General features: G+C 45.6%; 1 protein-coding gene across 1 annotated transcript in view; it reads left to right on the forward strand.

Annotated features, from left to right (window-relative positions):
- itpka (inositol-trisphosphate 3-kinase A) overlaps window positions 1–19,662 on the forward strand; it is a 69,068-nt gene that overhangs the window by 28,341 nt on the left and 21,065 nt on the right. The window contains exons 2-3 of the mRNA XM_055640867.1: window positions 13,334–13,433; window positions 15,426–15,639. Of these exons, the coding sequence (XP_055496842.1) occupies window positions 13,334–13,433; window positions 15,426–15,639 (314 nt within the window). The remainder of the gene's footprint in view (window positions 1–13,333; window positions 13,434–15,425; window positions 15,640–19,662) is intronic.

The following is a 19,662-nucleotide window of genomic DNA, read 5'->3' on the forward strand; positions in this document are numbered from 1 at the left end:
TCAAATGTCACATTCTAAAACACAATCTGATTTTGCTACTTAATATAAGATTTGACATTTGAAAATATGCAATTAAATTTGTGCAAAAAAAAGCCACCAGGAAAATAATTCAAAATGCAAATTTTCCTCCACAATTTAATTAGAAAAGTCATCATCATTGGTCGCAAGTATCAATCACTCCATGCTTTGATGGGGCATGACTGGACAAAAGCTGAGGCAAAGACATTAGGAGAGGACTCGAAGGCTTGGTCTAAGGATGGGAGAGATTTACGGAAGGAATTCTCTTCATTCTCCGCAGGGTACATGAACCTGGGGGCAGATACACTGAAGCATTGCTCAATCATCAAACGTGATAATGGCTGATCATCCACATCGGTTCACTGTTGCTGTCTTCTCCCCTTGCAATCCCTTTATCATTAAGAAATGCATCTACCTCCTCCTTGAATATATTTAGTGACTTGGCCTCAACTGCCTTTTCTTCTGACAAGCTCACCACCCTCTGGGTGAAGGAATTCTCTCCGTTCTCAGCTCTAAATTACTTTCCCCCATACAGGACAGGCTTAACTAGTCACTAGTTTCGCCCAAGTTGTAAATTGTTGGCAATTAATTTTGAGTGTTAGATTGTTGCTCCATTTTAATTCAGAGATATAGTGCGGAAACAGCCCCTTCGGCTCACAGAGTCCACACTGACCAGTGATCCCCGCACACTAACACTATCCGACACACACTAGGGACAATTTACTATTTTACCGATGCCTATTAACCTACAAAACTGTACATCTTTGGAGTGTTGGAGGAACCAGAAGTTCCTGGAGAAAACCCATGCAGGGCGCAGGGAGAACGCACAAACTCCGTACAGACAGCATCCGTGGTCAGGATTGAACCCAGATCTCTGGCGTTGCAAGGCAGCAAATCTGCCACTGTGCCACCCCTTTGTCTTGTTCAATATGGTTGCTAACCTACTGAGCACTAGACTCTCAATTCCTGTGGGCACAAGAGGAACTGCAGATGCTGATTCACAATAAAAAGACACAATGTGCTGGAGTAACTCAGCGGGTCAGGCAGCATCTCTCCAGTCTGAAGTAGGGTCCCGACCCGAAACGTCACCAATCCATGTTCTCCAGAGATGCTGCCAGACCCACTAAATTACTCCAGCACTTTGTGCCTTAGTTCCTGTCGTGACGTCAGTTCTCAAGTTCTCATCCACTTGCCCAAATGTGTGTTGGGTGGTCAGTCCTGAGGTAAACCATCTAGAACCAAGATCAGGAGAAATGTCTCCACTCAGAGGATAGTGGATAGTGGAACTGCAGAATTTTCAACCACAGGAGGGCTGTGAGACCGAGCCACTGAATATATTTAAGAAGGAGGTAGATATATTTCGTAATGCTAAAGGGTTCATGGGATAAGGGGAGAAGACTGGGAGAGCCTTCATAATTTTGAATGGTGGAAGACTTGAATGGCCTATTCCTGCTCTTGTTTGCAGTGCCCCCATGTACTTGATTATACCTGCTGAGAAGGAAGAGAATTCCCTCCACGGATGTCTCTCTACCTTTAGGACACTCTTGGTCCAAACATTCTGACCAAGCCATCAATAGAGACAGCACAGTGCCGCAGTGGTAGAGCTGTTGCCTTACAACGTGAGAGATCCAGGTTCGATCCCGACAATGGTTACTGTCTGTACGGAGTTTGTACGTTCTCCTTGTGACCACGTGGGTTTTCCCCGGGTGCTCCGGTTTTCTCCCACACTCGAAGACGTACAGGTTTGTAGGTTAATTGGCTTCTGTAAATTGTACATTGGCCCTAGTGTGTAGGATAGTGCTAGCGTACGGGGTGATTGCTGGTCAGCACAGACTCGGTGAGGCGAAGGGCCTGTTTTCTGTGTCTCTAAAGTTTAAAGTCTAAAACCCTATCCTAATGGCTTTTACTCAGTTGTGACCACTTGGGTTTACTCCGGGTGCTCCAGTTTCCCCGCACATCTAAAGACCCGGGGGATGGTAATTTCATTGACCACAATCAATTATTCCGAGTGTGTAGGTAAGTTGTGAATAATTGATAATAATATGTAGAGAATAATATTGGAATAGATTAGTTTAGGATTAGTGTGAATAGGCGTTGATGGTCAGTGTGGACGGTGGGAAAAGGGACATGTTTCCCTGCAGTATCTCTTTACAAAAGAGCTTTAGATGAATATTTCAAAATGCATATTTTGGGTTCTGACTGAAATTCACTTAGCGGATACATTTCGAGTCACAGGCGCATACAGATATGTAGGGACGGTGCTGGGACACGGGGTGGGGGATTGTTTGCTGGAACCAGTCGTGAATATAAGATAGCAACTGTAAAACAAATGTCCAGCATGGAGTTCTGGATAAACCACTTTACCCAGAGAGTGGTGAGAATGTGGAACTTGCTGCCACACGGGCGGTTGAGGTAAATACCACAGTGACACTGAAGGGGATGAATATATATTGGGCGGAAGCTCTAGAAGGATTACGGTAATAGGATTAGATGCATAAACCTGGGTAGATGGCTGGACGGTTCATTCTTGTGCTGCACGTTCTGTATCATTCTATGCAGTACAATTCCTGGCGCCTCACTGATTAAGAAGCCAACTAACTATACAGTGTATCTGCTTCTGAACCCGTTGTGCACATTATTTAAAGGCCTCAGCGTTTCTGCTCTCAAGCCGTGGTGCAGGTGGCTGGGGCAATTTGTCTCGCAGATAATCATGAGGAAGGGAGGAGCTTGTGCACTACGAGCATTGAAATAATAAAGTTCCCGCAAGAACCACAGCCAGTTCACGCTGGAAAGTGTGGCCTCGCTCTGCAAACAGCGGCAGGAAGCAAGGCGAGTGAATGTACGACAGGGGGCTTTAAATCTGACGCTCTCTGTTGTTGTCTCTTTCTCATTCCCGCCTTATGATGTGCAGCAAGCCCAGGAGCCTTAGATGCTTTGACTGGTGGGTCAATGGTCAAAGGTCAATGGTACTCTATTTGTCACATGCACAGTGCAATTCATTTCTGTATATACTGTTCAGTACAAGTATCACTGTGCATAAGCACTTAGATGTATTTTAGATACCATCTCAGACAGAGTACAAGTGCAGAGTAGCAGTAGTACACTGAGACTGGGTCTCCAGATTTGGCGCCATTTTCAAGCCCCAGTTCTCATAGGTGTAGAGTTGTACAGGCCTGACCATGAAGGCCCGTTGTCCTGGCAACGGCCTGGCCAAGTGTGGTCGTTGGTGTCCTCCACCGCTGCTCCACCGAGCCTCATGTCAAGAGTGTTTAATTGTCATGTGTACCAACAACAGAACAAAGGAAATTCTCATTTGTAGCAGCATGGCATGCCTGTGAACACAATTTACACAGATAATAAATAATAAACAACAACAACAAAAAACACAATAAATGAATAACTACAATACTAGTGCAAAATTCCCTTAGTCCTTGGTGCAACCAAAGACAGTCCATAGAAGTTCATAGTTGAGGTTAGCATTGTGTAACGTACAAGAAAGAACATGATGGAAGCTACGCTTGAACTTTGTGGTCACAATTTTCAAATGCCTTTATCTTCTTCCAGAAGGAGTGAAATGAGAATGTGGCCAGGGTGATTTGCTGAGTGTTGGACCGCTGTTTGACAATGGAAGATATTACTACTGATGCAAGTTCAGATCTATATTTCTTATGTTGGTGCTCTGCAATCAGAGCACTTACTAACCGAAAATGTGGCTAATTTTCTCTTGCCCTGATGGCATCTCGCTTTTACAGTTCAATCTCATCTGACACAGTATGCATCAGAGATTAAACCAGGCGCCAGTTCCACACACCCATACTCCAAAGAATGTAAGTTTATGGTACTGGTTATAGGTTGGAGAGCACATAAATAGGCTCTTCAGCCCATCGATCCATGCCATTGAACACCCATCCACACCATTCTCTTTCAACTCTTCCTATATTCCCACCATCCAGCTTCCCCACAAACTCCACCACCCACCCACACACTAGGGTCAACCCACAGTGCCCAGTTTTCCCATCAAAATACGTCTTTGAGATATGCGATGAGACTGGAGTATCCGGAGCAAATCCACGGGCGGTACATGCAAACTCCACACCAAGTCAAGATCGAACTCTAGGCTGCTGGAGGTGGGAGTTGGCAACTATTTGCTGTGCCACTGTGTAAGATTGCAGATTATTTAGCCTGGGGCTGGTTGCGCAGGATGAGTTCAATAGTTCCTGAATGCACTGTAAGTGGACATGTGCTTAATGTAATTTGCACGTGAAATTCTATCAGGCCTATCCACCTGTAAGATATTGCTCGATAAGGCTGTGGTCTCAATGAGGCGATAACCATAGAGGGTGTCCTTGTGCCTAGTTCACAATTCATGTCATATCTGCCCTCACGGCACAATGTCCTGTGATTTACTCACATTTCAGATAGCTACGTATGAGGCAGCGGTTCTACTAGCTGCACCAGTTTGTACGTTCGCCCTGTGACCACATGGGTTTTCTCCGGGTGCTCCGGTTTCTACCCACACTCCAAAGACATGCATGTTTGTAGGTTATTTGGCCTTGGTAAACTTGTAATTTGTCCCTGGTGTGTGTAGAATAGTGTTAGTGTGCAGGGATCGCTGGTCGGCGTGGACTCGGTATGCCAAAGGACCTGTTTCCGCGCTGTATCTCTAAACTAAAGTAAACCAGTGTGCCACCCTGCTGGCCTACACCTATGTCCTCCTCCTGCTCCTAATTTTTGTGGCCTATCCACCTGTAAGATATTGCTCGATAAGGCTGTGGTCACAATGAGGCAATAACCATAGAGGGTGGCCTTGTGCGTAGTTCACAATTCACGTCATATCTGCCCTCAAGGTACAATGTCCTGTGATTTACTCACATTTCAGATAGCTACGTATGAACTGCAGCCTTTATCAAGAGCTAAGAGTGTTTAATTGTAATGTGTACCGACAAAAAGTAATCAAGAAAATCTTACTTGCAGCAGCGCAGCAGACCTGTAAATACAATACATATAGATAATACATATTACACAAAGATTCAATAATTTAGTAGGGTGACACCGTGGGGCAGCAATAGAGTTGCTGCGTTGCAGCACCATAGACCTGGCTTCGACCCTGACTACGTGTGCTTTCTGTATGGAGTTTGCACGTTCTCCCTGTGATCGCGTGGGTTTTTCCGGGTACTCCGGTTTCCTCCCACACTCCAAAGAAGCACAGGTTTGCACGTTAATTGGCTTCTGTAAATTGTAAATTGGCCCCAGTGTGTAGGATAGAGCTGGTGTACAGGGTAATCACTGGTCGGCTCAGGCTAAAGGGCCTATTTCCATGCTGTATCTCTAAAGTCTAAAGTCTAACATCTGAAAATGAATTATCCCAATTCTAGTCCAAAAAAGGCGATATCCTTAGCGCAGCTAAAGACAGTCGTTAATATTTGAGGTTACCATTTTGTAATGTTCCTGAGCCTAATGGTTGCTGAGAAGAAGTTCTTCTTGAACTAATGGTCACGGTTTTCAGATTCCTATACCTTCTTCCAGCTGGTTGGAGTAAAATGAGAGCATGGCTAGGAATAGTGTGGATCGTAGATGGTTTTGGCTGCCTTTTTTGAGGCAGCGCCTCGTGTAGTTCCCTTCGAAGGTGGGGAGGTTAGTACCGGTGATGGACCATGTGTGGAGCAGTTAGACAATACTACTCAGGGATGAAGCTCAGATACTGGCACTGCATGTAACTGAGCAGAGAGTGTGGAGGTAACATGACATGATCTGAATGTAGAGTGGGCAACATCTGCAGAGAGAGAAACAGAGTTAACGTTTCAGATCATTGCCTCTTAGAGCAGTGAGAACAGATAGCATGATACTACTCTCATGATATCCACAACCTCATCCACTTGTGCCTGGGTCTGCTGCAATTTCCTGTTGCTGCCATAGGGTCCTGGAGAACAGATAGCAAGGACAAAAGAGAGGTAAAAAGTGTTACATACTCCGCACAGACATTAACCATGGTCAGGATTGAATCCAGGTATGTGGTGCTGTTGGCTAGCGACTTTACCACTGCACCACTGTGCCCAACAGTGCTCAAGATTCCAGCATCTGCAGTCGCTTGTGTCACCCATCCAGGAACTGATGTGCTTCAATACGCTACAATGCTGAGAACGTTATTCTGCACTGCGCCTATTCCCTTTTGCAATTTGTACTTATATTCTCTATTGTACTTGATTTGGAACATATCCACGTGGAGTATATCTGATCTGTGGATAGCATGCAAAACAAAACTTTTCACTGCACCTCATTACACGTGACAATAATAAGCCTAAACTTAAACCATTCTTCATCTTGTGGAATGGCACAGTAGTCTGGAAGGGCCAAACGGCCTTCTATACTGTTCCTTCTGCTCTGATGTCTGGGAGGGGCTGGGGAAGGAAGCTCAGCCTCGGCAGCCCTTCAGCTGAGTCGGGCAGAACTCCTCCAGATTAGCCCAAGCACAGAGCTTTGCTTCAACGATGTTTGCTCAGTCATGTGTGGCAGAGAGAGCCAGCATGACTGGCATTCATTTAGTGTGTATGGCTTGGTCAACAGTTTTGGTGCCAATGCAGGCCCCTGTATGCTTAGCAGCACTTAAATGAAGGAAATAGTCAGGCATGCTGGGCTGGCCAGAGAGAGCAAAGAGATCACGTCTCAATTTAAGAAATGTTAAGATCTTTCGTGTTTATCTAGAACACAGTTTAATTAAATTTCCAGGTTTCAGATCCGAGACACATGGTGCCATGTGTACCTTGACTTGTATCTCTCAACATTGTACAGAAAATCCAGTACATCCATGAGTGGCACAGGACAAGATCTACATTATAGTCTCTTCCATGCTCTTGCAATAATATAACAAACAATAAAACAACATCACCTTTAATATATTTTAAATTGATCGGTGACAAACATCAGAGGACCCAGCCCCGAGGAGCCAGCACTGGCCTCAGGCCTCCACTACCTTCCTCTGTCTCCTATGACCAAGCCGATTTTGTATCAGCATTAATTTCAGTAGTTGTCTCAGGCTTGCTGTCTATTCTGACACAGGAGGAATGAATGTTCCCTGTTCTTTCTTGTCCATGATGTTTCCATGGTAGCTGTGACATTTGCTAGGCTTGGCTTCACTCTGGGGTACATCCAATTCTGAAATGTTTGCATCACTTCTCCTTTATAAAGCGTCCGTCAGCATGCAGCCTGACACCAGGCGTTGCATATTTTACCATGGCCCAATGATTTAATAAGATCAGCAGGTATCTTTCACCAGCTTCCATTTCTGTGACAGGGCCCGCCATAGACTTCGGAGACATAAGGAACTGCAGATGTTGGTTTACCATTACGTTATTTATCACTTGTTGTCCCTCATGACCTTCAGAACATGCGTTTAAAATTTTTGCTTACATTGATAATAATCTACGTTCAGTTTAGGACTGAGATGAGGGAAAACTTTTTCACCCAGAAAGTTGTGAATATGTGGAAATCTCTGTCAGAGAAGGCAATGGAGGCCAATCATTGGATGTATTCAAGAGAGAGTAGATATGACTCTTAGGGCTAACAGAATCAAGGGATAAGGCGAAAAAAGCAGGAATAGGGTACTGATTGTGGATGATCAGCCATGATCGTATTGAATGGCGGTGCTGGCTCAAAGGGCCGAATGGCGTATTCCTGTACGTACTTTCTATGTTTCTAGTCATCTGCAGTCTGTGCCATATACTCGCTGAGTGATACAATGTGTGTTCAGTGCAGAGAATACAGTGCACCGGTGAGTGCTGTGGTACAAGTGCACCACCAGCCATCTTGTTCCCGATTCACTTATACTAATGTCACACTGCCCTTTGGTTTGCCTTGACAGCAAAATTGCAGCTGACAGCTGCAGGGTGAAGGCACCAAGTGTGTGCAGGATACAGGGTTGTACTCTGTGGGCATGGAATCCCTTTTGTTTCAATGGGGTTGATGTGAGGGGTAACTGCAGCAGATGCACCTAGTTCCATGAGGTGCATCTAAATCCCAGCAATGTAGCCTGCTGGTCGCTGGCAAGCAAGAATCAGTAGGTTAACCTATGATGAGTGTTTGTCGGCACTGGGCCTGCACTCGCAGGAGTTTAGAAGAATTAGGGGGGGGACCTCATTGAAATACAGAATACTGAAAGGCTTGGATAGAGTGGATGTGGAAAGGATGTTTCCACTAGCGGGAGAGTCTAGGACTGGAGGTCATAGCCTCAGAATTAAAGGACGTTCTTTTAGGATCAGGGCCAGGTGTGCAGATAGTGTGCTTGCAAACAAGTCCAGATGTGCAACAGTGCACAGGAACAGGTCCGGATATGCAGATAAAGTACCAAAGAGGAGAGGCAGATATGTAGACACAGCATAAGGGGTGGCATGGTGGCGCAGCGGTAGAGTTGCTGCTTTACAGCGCCAGAGACTCAGGTTCACACCCGACTACAGGTGCTGTCTGTATGGAGTTTGTACGTTCTCCCCATGACCCGCGTGTGTTTTCTCCGGTTTTCTCCCACACTCCAAAGATGTACAGGTTTGTAGGTTAATTGGTTTCAGTATAATTGTATCTTCCATCTCTCCCTATTCTAATCCCTATTACAAACTTGCCCTCCTGTTTATGCTGTTGCTTCTCATTCTTCTGAGCACATCACATCTCTCACTATTACACTCCATCTGCCACCTATCTAATCCATTCCACCAGCCTCTCTCCACCTCCTTTAATTATATCACTATCCTCTCAGTTCAGTACCCTTCCAAACTTTGCGTTATCTGCAAATATAGATATTTTACCCTGCACATTCAAGTTCAAATCAGTAAGATAAATTCAGAAAAGTAGTAGATAGGCAAAAAACGCTGGAGTAACCCAGCAGGACAGGCAGCATCTCTGGATAGAAGGAATGGGCAACGTTTCGGGTCAAGACCCTCCTTCAGACTCTGGAGCAGTCTGGCTGCACCTCTCTCTCTCTCTCTCTTCCTTGTCATTCAGTCTGCACCTCTGGCCCTGTTCTTTGGCACTCAATGTCCACACATGTTGGGCCTGTCCACAGGCACTCAGTGCCCACACACCCGGCCCTGTTCCTGTTCCTTCTCCTGCCCCTGATTGCCAGGGCTCCCAGAGTTAACGTGAGTGGGGGCTGGCACTAGCGCTGTGTTGTCATTGGGACAACGGCCAAGAACCAGAGGGAGTAGATAATCAACAGTAGAATCAAACGTCACGTGCAGAATCTTTTCCCTTTTTCTGGGAGTGATATATGGATCAAGATCACACTCCTGGGGTAGATTCACCGAAAGGTCATAAAGTCATAAGGAATAGGAGTAGAATTAGGCCATTCGGCCCATCAAGTCTACGCTATTCAATCATGGCTGATCTATCTCTCCCACCTAACCCCATTCTCCTGCCTTCTCCCCATAACATCTCACACCCGTCTCAAGTGCTCAAGAGGGAGCTGGAAATGTACTTGAAGGGGAGACACTGGGGGAGAGGCCCAGTGTCTGGGTCCAGCGAGCTTGCTTTCTATGGATCTAGGATGGAGTTTACAGGTCTTTTTCCCTCTGTAACCATCCTGTGATACTCATCAGTCAGCAGGACATGAGCTGTTAATTAAGCAGCAGTCTGGTATATTTTTGCCAGTGTGTTGGAATGAACTGCAGATGCTGGTTTAAATCGAAGGTAGACAAAATGCTGGAGTGACTCAGCGGGTGAGGCAGCATCTCTGGAGGGAAGGAATGGGCGACGTTTCGGGTTGAAACCCTTCTTCAGATATTTTTGCCAGGTTAGGCATTATATACTGCAAGGGTGCAAGACGAAGATAGACTCAAAATGCTTGAGTAACTCAGCGGGATTGGCAGCATCTCTGGAGAGGAATGGGCGACGTTTCGGGTTGAAACCCTTCTTCAGACTCATCTGCAAGACCACTAATTACCCGATTAAGTTCAGCAGAAAATGGTCTCTTTGCTTCCTGCTGTCAAACAGTTGTCCATCATTAGAGTCTGAAGAAGGGTCTCTACCCGAAACATCACCAATTCCTTCTCTCCAGAGATGCTGCCTGTCCCGCTGAGTTACTCCAGCACTTTGTTTCTATCTTCAGTGTAAACCAGCATCTGCAGTTCTTTTCTACACAGTTGCCCATCATTCCCGACTGTAGTCGCAACCGAGTTGGCCGAGGCAGTGTCGCAAATTGCAGGCTATTTCTCCGCTCTGTAGCAAAGACACTGCAAGTTCCTGTTTTGAATGGAGTGACATTTGTGAAGCTCAGTGATTGAAGTACCACATCATTTGCATTTAAAATGTCTGGAGGAAGTTGGTGCTGAAAAACAAACTGACTGAGGCTCAGGTGGCATTGGAGGTCTGGGTTCAGACTGAACAGATATCACACGACCGACGAAAAACCGGGTTGATTTCTCTTTGAATTTCGGGCCTAGTATAAAGGTCTAGATCCTGTTTGTCTCTGAACTCTATTAGTTGTAGCCCTCAAAAACCGTGCTCAGTGCCACGTCATGAATGATTGAATATATTAAATGTGCTGGACTGGTTTCTATGCTCACAGTAGCATTATGCTGTGGGTTTTGAAGCAGCGAGGAGCAAAATCTCATTCAAAAACAGTAATTAGTTTTCTACTAATATTCAGTATTAGGTCTGGGATAGTTGTTTCTGTGCAGTCAGTTGCTGAATCTAATTTCTTAAATATGTGTACATGGAGGCAATGTTTTTTTAGTTTTTAGAGATACAACATAGAACCAGGCCCTTCGGCCTACCATGTCAACACCAACCATCGATCACCGTTCATGCTAGTTCCATGTTATCCCACTTTCACATCCACTCCTTACACATGAAGGGGATTTTTTTTTAAACTGAGGCTAATTAACCCATAAACACGCACATCTCTGGGTTGTGGAGGGAAACCAGGGCACCCGGAGGAAACCCATGCATTCACAGGGAGAACGTGCAAACTCCACACTAGGCCACGCTCAAAGCAGGGTCACTGCCGCTGCGCGACTGTGCCGCCAAACAGATGCAGAGATGGTTGACTTAAAATTCTCCCTCCACATAGTCTGAGAGGAAATTGCTCAACGTGTTTGGAATGATCTGAAACTGAGCAGGAGGAATGAGGTGAAAGTTATTTTCTCCTAAGGTGTGATGTCTGTCCAGAATTGAGGAGAGGAAATGGGGTCTAACCAGAGTTACACATCATCATACTGTCAGTCCGCATCTGTGGGAAGAGAATCGAAGACCACTCTCATAGATGCTACTTGACTAACTGAAGGTATCTAGCATTGTCTGTTTTTATTTCAGAATTGCTGCAGCTTTTTGATTTTCCTGTACATAATCAACCTTCCACGTGTTTGCACCCCACCTATTAATTAATTCCAAACCTTACCACACGTTGCCAATAAAAGACTGATTTTGATGTCCTCGGTAACTGTAATACTTTTTGTATTTAAAAATCTGCCAGAGCTAATGTGATTATTTCGCTCATTCCTGATTGGGTGCTGTTTAGCCTAATTAAAAGCTGCCCACCAATTCACTCAATCTCAATTAAATGCTAAATGTTGAGCAGTCTCTGAGGAAGGAGTTGTTGGAGGTTATATTCATCATCTTTCCATCACCTGAGTGCTTGGATTTGTCAGTCAGATTCTGTGCTGTTTCTAACCTTGTCATATCCGTGCTTTCAAGTCATAAGATCATAAGCGATAGGAGCAGAATTAGGCCATTTGGCCCATCAAGTCTACTCTTCCATTCAACCTCCTAACCCCATTCTCCTGCTTTTGCCCCATAACCTCTGACACCTGTACTAATCAACAATCTATCTATCTTTGCTTTAAACAATATCCATTGGCTTGGCCTCCACAGCCTTCTATGGCAAATAATTCCACAGATTCACCAACCTCTGTCTAAAGAAGTCCTACTCTGGTCAAAAGCACCACATCTATAATGTTCACCGCGGCCCCACATCTCCCTGAGGGGATTGTGTTCCTATTATCCTGCACTCTTGGCATGACCCTTGTCTTAAATGAAAGGCCCTCCTTAAGCTGCCAGGTTTCTATACTCCGCACTTCCATCCCAAACTTCCCATGTCCCATTGTTTCTTTCTCTTTGGAGGCTACATAAAATCTGACCCCCAGATCATTTGCCCGACCACCTCCTGGCAAGACTCCGCACCTGTGCATTTGTTTATGTAATAGTCCTCCCATGGTACTGATTGGGGATGATCAGCCATGATCACAGTGAATGGCGGTGCTGGCTCAAAGGGCCGAATGGCCTACTCCTGCACCTATTGTCTATTGTTTATTGACTGCCTTGCGATGCTTTGATGTTAAAGGAACTACGTGTGAGAACTGGTTTGCACGTTGATAGAGATGTGCCAAATAGAAAGCAAGAGAGAGTAGAGACTGAACACCCCCTGCTTGCTCCCCCCCTCTCTCGCTCTCTCTCCCCTCTCCCTCTCTCCTCCTACTCTCTCTCTCTATCTCTTCTCTTTAATCTCTATATCCTCATACAACTGTCTCTCTCTCATTCTCTCGTTCTTTCTTTCCTCTCTCATCCACTCTCCTCTTGTTATTCCACCCCATCCATCTTTCCTTTTCTCTCTTCCCCTTTTATTTTCCAACCTCTCTCTGCAGTCTATCCCATTTTCCATCCTTCAGTCCTTATCTGACACCCTTCTTGTCTTCTTGCCTCCCCTTTTTCTCCTTTTGACCTCTTTGCCATTCGGTGTGTAACTTTTGTCCACTCACCTGCCAAACAAATCCTGCCCCTCTCACTTGTATCCACCCATCACTTGCCAAGCTTTATCCTACTACCTCCTCTTTCCCGCTTTCTTCCCCCTATAACAATGAATCTGAAGAAGGATTCCGACCCAAAACATCATCTATCATTGTCCTCCAGAGATGCTGCCTGACTCACTATGTTACTCCAGCACTTTGTATTCTGCACAAAACTTCAGCATTTGCAGTTCCTTGTGTCTCCGTCCTACTTCCTCACCAACTCTAAGCCTCAACTTTCTCTCTCTTTCTCTCTCTCTCTTTCCACTCTTTCTCCCCTTTATTATCTATTTCCTCTCTCTCATCTCGCTATGTCTTTCTCTTACATCACCAACTCTCCCTTATCTCTCCCACTCCCTCTCTCTGTCTTTCCCAGTTTTTCTCCCTCTTTCTCTCTTTGTCTCTCTCTCCCTCTTCCCGCCCTCATGCTTTCTCTCAGTCACTGCACCATTTCCTGGATTACTTGTTCCCTATGTTTGATTACATTGCTCCAACACTGAATCCCATATCAGGGGAACTTCATTGAACAATCTCTTGTCTTGGTGTTACAGAACAAACCCCAGCGAGGAGCTAAATGGAGAGAGCGCTGTTCACCCTTCAAAGTCTCCTTCAAGAAACAGTATTCCTGGATTCAACTGGCTGGCCATTCAGGTAATTCACTTTACCTTTGAGGCAACATGCATCTATAAGTTAATTTTTTTCTGCTGCTGAAGGAAAACACAATAAGCAATTTGCATACAACAAGCTCCACAAAATAGTTTTGACATATTGAGCCAAGCATTTGCCACAACATAATTGCATCGGGCAGAAATGTTGGACCAGCACTACGGGAAACATCTGCAACTATTCTTCAAAATAGGGTCAGAATCCACATGAGAGGTCAGACAGGCATCATTTAATTTCCTATAATGAAGAACATAAAATGGAGCAGAATATGGACTTTCATCCCCCTAACACCACCTCTGTTATGAATAATGTGGCCTACTCTACATCGGCAAGACCGAGTGTAGACCTGGTGACCATTTGGCCGAACACCTACTGAATCTCCCGGACAAGCCATCTGCTAATCAGCCCTCCTCACCTGTATCTATCTGTCTCTTGCCAGGCTCTGTCACACTACCAACTCTCTTTTCCCCCAATTCCAATCAGTCTGAAGAAAGGTCATCGATCCATTCCCTCCACAGATGCTGACTTCCCTCTGAGTTCCTTTACTTTACTTTAGTTTAGAGACACAGTGTGGAAACAGGACCTTCGGCCCTTCGAGTCCGCACCGACCAGAGATCCCCGCCCATTAACACTATCCTACACACACACTAGGGACAAGTTACACTCATACCAAGTCAATTAACCTACAAACATGTACGTCTTTGGAGTGTGGGGGGAAAGCGAAGATCTCGGAGAAAACCCACGTGGTCACGGCGAAAACGTACAAACTCCATACAGACATCACCCGTAGTCCTGATCGAACCGGGATCTCTGGCGCTACAAGCACTGTAAGGTAGCAACTCTACCGCTGCACCACCGTGCCGCCCTTTTTCCACAATGTTTGGAAACCTGCACTAAAGTGCACTGTGTCAGAAATGATTATAAATATTCAAATTAGCGTTGCGTTTTTTTTTTGTAATGGCTTAATATGCATGTGAAGAGTTCTTAACATATATGTCACGTCGCATCAAGTGTGTTTTGTTCCCTTTGGTCATTGTTTCCTGTTTACAGACTTCTCTGCGCTCTGTGGTTTGGACGATTAACTTCATAAAGGGCAGAGGACAAAGGGTCCCAGTATTAATACGTCATCAGCTTTGCCAAGTTTCTGCAGCGACCAAAAATAATCCACAAACTACTTCCCCCGCTTGTTTGCTACAGTCTGTCTAAATTTCACCAATAGTGGCCCCAGCTTTAACTTTCCCAAAGTTGAAATGCTTGTGCAGGGTTCCCACTCATTGAATCAAGCAAGAACCTCCCCTGCCTCTCCATGGTCCTGACCCAGAGGTGCCTGCTAAACCTGTCATAGGCACAAAATGCTGGAGTAACTCAGAGGGACAGGCAGCATTTCTGGAGAGAAGGAATGGGTGACGTTTCGGGTCGAGATCCTTCTTGGGTCTCCTCATATTCCTGCCTGGTGGCACCGCCTACAAATGCCTGGACCTTCCTCCTTTCCTTCCCAACCTTCATAGATCTCATCTGAGATCTAATCCCAATGGAGGCCCAGAAGATATTTTTTTTAAATCATAGGTTTCTTTGTGTATCAAGGGGCTCCTCCCTCTCCTGATGTTGTCTATAACCTGCCTCTACATTCAATGCCATCTAATACTTCTCCTATTCACCTCCCAGCCACTCTACTGTGTAGGTGTAGGATGGTTCTTGCTCCTTGAAACCTCCATTGCTCACATGCATCATGTTCACCAAGGGTGATGGGTGTATGGAACAAGCTGTCAGAGGAGGTAGTTGAGGCCGGGACTATCCCAACATTTAAGAAACAGTTAGGCAGGTACACGGATCGGACAAGTTTGGAGGGATATGGACCAAACGCGGGCAGATGGGACTAATGTAGCTAGGACTTGTTGGCCAGTGCTGAAGGGCCTGTTTCCATGCTGTATCACTCTATGACTATTAAAAGGATATCTTCCTCTGTTTGCCTCTTAGGCAGTTTCAAACCAGGGGACGGTGGGAAGATCCTCAAGAAATACAGTGAAAACGAGAAGGTGTGCTTTGAGCAACTACAAACGGACCTTCTGGCTCCCTTTGTGCCCTGTTACCATGGCGTGATCCAAAAGGAAGACGAGCGGTACCTTCAGCTGGATGACCTGTTGGCCGAGTTTGACAGCCCGTGTGTTATGGACTGTAAAATGGGAGTAAGGTATGTAATAGCTTGGTCTTCCACATGGGTGTTCAAGGTGACCTGGAGTTAACTTCATTGCTTTGAGAAAGAGGGAGAGAAAGAATGGCAGAGAGAAGGGAAAGCGAGGAATGAGCGAGAAATAAAGGAAGCCTTTCAGAGCAGTTGACAGCCACAAATTATTCTTGATGCACCATCACTGTGGTGACTGAGGACACGTAGCAATCAATTTAATGATCAGAGTGGAGATCTGTATAAAAATAATTGCCAGAACTTTTATTCATCACCAACTGTGACTGGAAAGACATAGTTCACTGTACCTCTGCCGTCAATAAGCACTCATCCTTGCTTTGACTTCTAACATAGTCACTGCTGATCCATCGACTTGGCAGCTGTGGGAACTGTATACTGAAAATTGAAGATAGACACAAAATGCTGGAGTAACTCAGCGGGACAGGCAGCATCTCTGGAGAGAAGGGAATGTATGACGTTTCGGGTTGAGACCCTTCTTCAGACTCAAAACGTCACCCATTCCTCCTGTCCAGAGATGCTGCCTGTCCCGCTGAGTTACTCCAGCACTTTTTGTCTATCTTCGGTGTAAACCAGCATTTGCAGTTCCTTCCTATGGAAAATTGGTGTTTGCTGGGAACAGTTTCTCTCCTTGCACTCAGCAAATTCAAACTAAATAAAAACCTCTCCAACCCATTTTCCTAATCTTGTCTTGTCAGGTTCATCCAATTGCTCACTCCTGCTCCAGTAATGCCTTGAATTTAAAATTCTCCGTCTCTCTGTCTGTGCCCCTCCCTATCCCTGTAACTGCCTCCAGCAATGCAATCCTTCCACACTCCCATTGCCAATTCCGGCCCTCTCCACCATTGGCAACCACGCCTTCAGTCACTAACCCATGAACTGTGTCCCTGTGTTTCTCAGCCCTCTCCATGTTTCTCATTCATTTCTTCAAAGCAGGTGGCTCAATGTTCTTTTGTTAAAATTAAAACTCCTGCATAGTATCTGAAAACATTTCACTACATTAAAGGAGCTATGCAATTGGAAGTTAAATTATGGAGACATCAAACATGAAAACAGGTCCCATGCACGGCAAACATCAACTGCCCATTCAGATTAATTGTACACAATTATATTCTCCCCACATTACCATAAACACTCCCCCACCCCCCATAGATTCTACCACTCACCTACACTCACTGGGGGAAATTTAAATCAGCCAATTACCCTACTGACCGCCATGTTTAGTTTTAGTTTAATTTAGTTTAGAGATACAGCCCTGAAACAGGCCCTTCAACCCACCAAGTCCACAGTGACCAGCGATCCCTGCACATTAACACTATCATACACATACACTAGGGACAATTTACACATGCACCGAGCCAATTAACCTACATATCTGTACGTCTTTGGAGTGTGGGAGGAAACCGAAGATCTCGGAGAAAACCCACCCGGTCACGGGGAGAAGGTATAAACTCCGTACAGACAGCACCCATAGCCAGGATCGAACCCGGGGCTTCGGCGCTGCAAGCGCTGTAAGGCAGCAACTATACCGTTGCGCCTCCATGACCACCCAGTCTTTGGACTGAAGGAGAAAAAACGTTCACAGGAAGAAAGTGCAAACTCCACACAGACAGCATCTCTGAGCTCTGAGAACAGCATATAATCCTCCAACCCTTTTGTCACCTCCAACGGGATCCCACTACTGACCACATCTTCCCATCTCCTCCCATTTCTGCTTTCCGCAACTCCCTGGTCAACTCGTCCCATCCCACCCAAATCACCCCCTCCCCAGGTACTTTCCCCTGCAACTGCAGGAGAGGCAACACCTGTCCCTTTACCTCCCCCCTCGACTACATCCAAGGACCCCGACAGTCTTTTCAGGTGAGGCAGAGGTTCATTTGCACCTCCTCCAACCTCATCTATTGTATCCGCTGTTCCAGGTGTCAACTTCTGTACATCGGCGAGACCAAGCGCAGGCTCGGCGATCGTTTCGCTGAACACCTCCGCTCCGTCTTAACCCACCTGATCTCCCGGTGGCTCTTTAACTCGCAAATTGGAGGAACAGCACCTCATATTGCGTTTGGGTAGTTTACACCCCAGCGGTATGAACATTGACTTCTCTAACCTCAGATAGCCGTTGCTTTCACCTCTTGCTCCATCCCCTCCCCTTTCACAGTTCTCCCACCGGTCTTACTGTCTCCAACTACATTCCATCTCTGTCCCGCCCACTCCCCTGACATCACCATTCTGAAGTAGGGTCTGGACCCGAAACGTCACCCATTCCTTCGCTCCAGAGATGCTGCCTGTCCCACTGAGTTACTCCAGCAGTTTGTGTCTACCTCCGAGCTCAGGATTGAATGTGAGTCTCTGGTGCTGAGAACTAGCGGCTCTGACTGCTGTGCCATCAAATTTGTTGCAGTTGGTGCTATAAGTCCAGCCCACTAACTAACTAGAATAGGGGAGAGCAGTGACAACCAAGACTTGGATAATAATAATAATAATAATAATAATAATAATAATAGTTATATGGATTAAAACTAATATAATTAACCAAACTACCACCAGTATAGTGACCCACTGCCAGTCATCAGTTACACTGGATAAGTCCAAGATAGACACAAAATGCTGGAGTAACTACAGCGGGGCAGGCCTTCTGAAGAAGGGTCTTGACCTGAAACGTCACCCATTCCTTCGCTCCAGAGATGCTGCCCGTCCCGCTGTGTGACTCCAGCATTTTGTGTCTATCTTCGGTTTAAACCAGCATCTGAGGTTCATTCCTACACAGACTGGACAAGCCCAGTCACCAACTACACTTGGGTCCATATGGTGAACTATTGTGTAGAGATAGTATGTGGACAAGTTAGACCAGTGTGATCTAGATCAGTGCAAGCATTCAAAATACAAAACTCAATACAACTTTTCCACGTGTTCCAATTCGCAGAATGAATTGAGTTGGGATTATGTTTAGAAGTTGTTTAGGACAAAGGCAGTGGTGACAGCTGGTTTAGTTCCTGGAATCCACTCACTACAGCGAAATACCAGCTCTCTCTGTGTAGGAAGGAACTGCAGATCAGTCTGAAGAAGGGTCTCGACCCAGAAACGTCACCCATCCTTCTCTCCAGAGATGCTGCCTGTCCCGCTGAGTTACTGCAGCATTTTGTGTCTACCAAGGAACTGTAGATGCTGGTTGACACTGAAGATAGACACAAAATGCTGGAGTAACTCAGTGGGACAGGCAGCAACTCTGGAGAGAAGAAATGCATCTGTTTTTCCACTCCAAGCTCAAGACTCTTTCTGTGATCAGCCGATTTATAGAATGCTAGCTCACAAGTAGAAATAAAGGAGGACTCGTTGGCTGTTCTGTAGATCACTATCACACCGGGTCTGTGTTTCCCTCCTAGAACAGCACTGTTTGCAAACCACAAGAATCTAGTCGAGGCTGTTTGCTTGTGCAAATCCGGTCGAGTCCCTTTTGTGTAGGAGAGTTATTTTTGATTTTAGTACTTGAGGCTGTCATTACTGCACAACAAAGCACTTCGCTAGAAAAAGCACTCAAGATCTTATCCCAATCAACGTCTGAGATATTTGCATTAAATGGAAGTCAGTTTCAAATGCTCATTGACAGAAGTGTCCAAGTTAGTGCACCCTGCAAGATTCAACCACACATTGAAAGACAATAAGTGAATTTCAGTTGCTGGATGTCAAAGTACTGACTTTTCAGGGAACTTTCCCATGCATCTGCAGGAGATGCAACATCTGCCCATTTACTCATTTCCTTCTCACCGTCCAAGGATGTAAATAGTCCCTCCATGTGAAGCAGTAATTCACATGCACTTTGTATAATTCAATGCACTGCATTCAGCAATCTGTACTCAGTGCACTGCATTCAGACTATGTGCTCTTCTGCAGTGCATAAACCCAACATCGATTAGGTAACTGATTTGTGGGACACCTTCACTCAACCCACAGGAGTGACCCAGAGCTTCCAGTGAACTGTCCCTTTAATTCTTCGCAACCACCCCGCTGCCACTCCGA

This window comes from Leucoraja erinacea, chromosome 9, assembly GCF_028641065.1.
Source record: "Leucoraja erinacea ecotype New England chromosome 9, Leri_hhj_1, whole genome shotgun sequence".
Classification (NCBI taxonomy): domain Eukaryota; kingdom Metazoa; phylum Chordata; class Chondrichthyes; order Rajiformes; family Rajidae; genus Leucoraja; species Leucoraja erinaceus.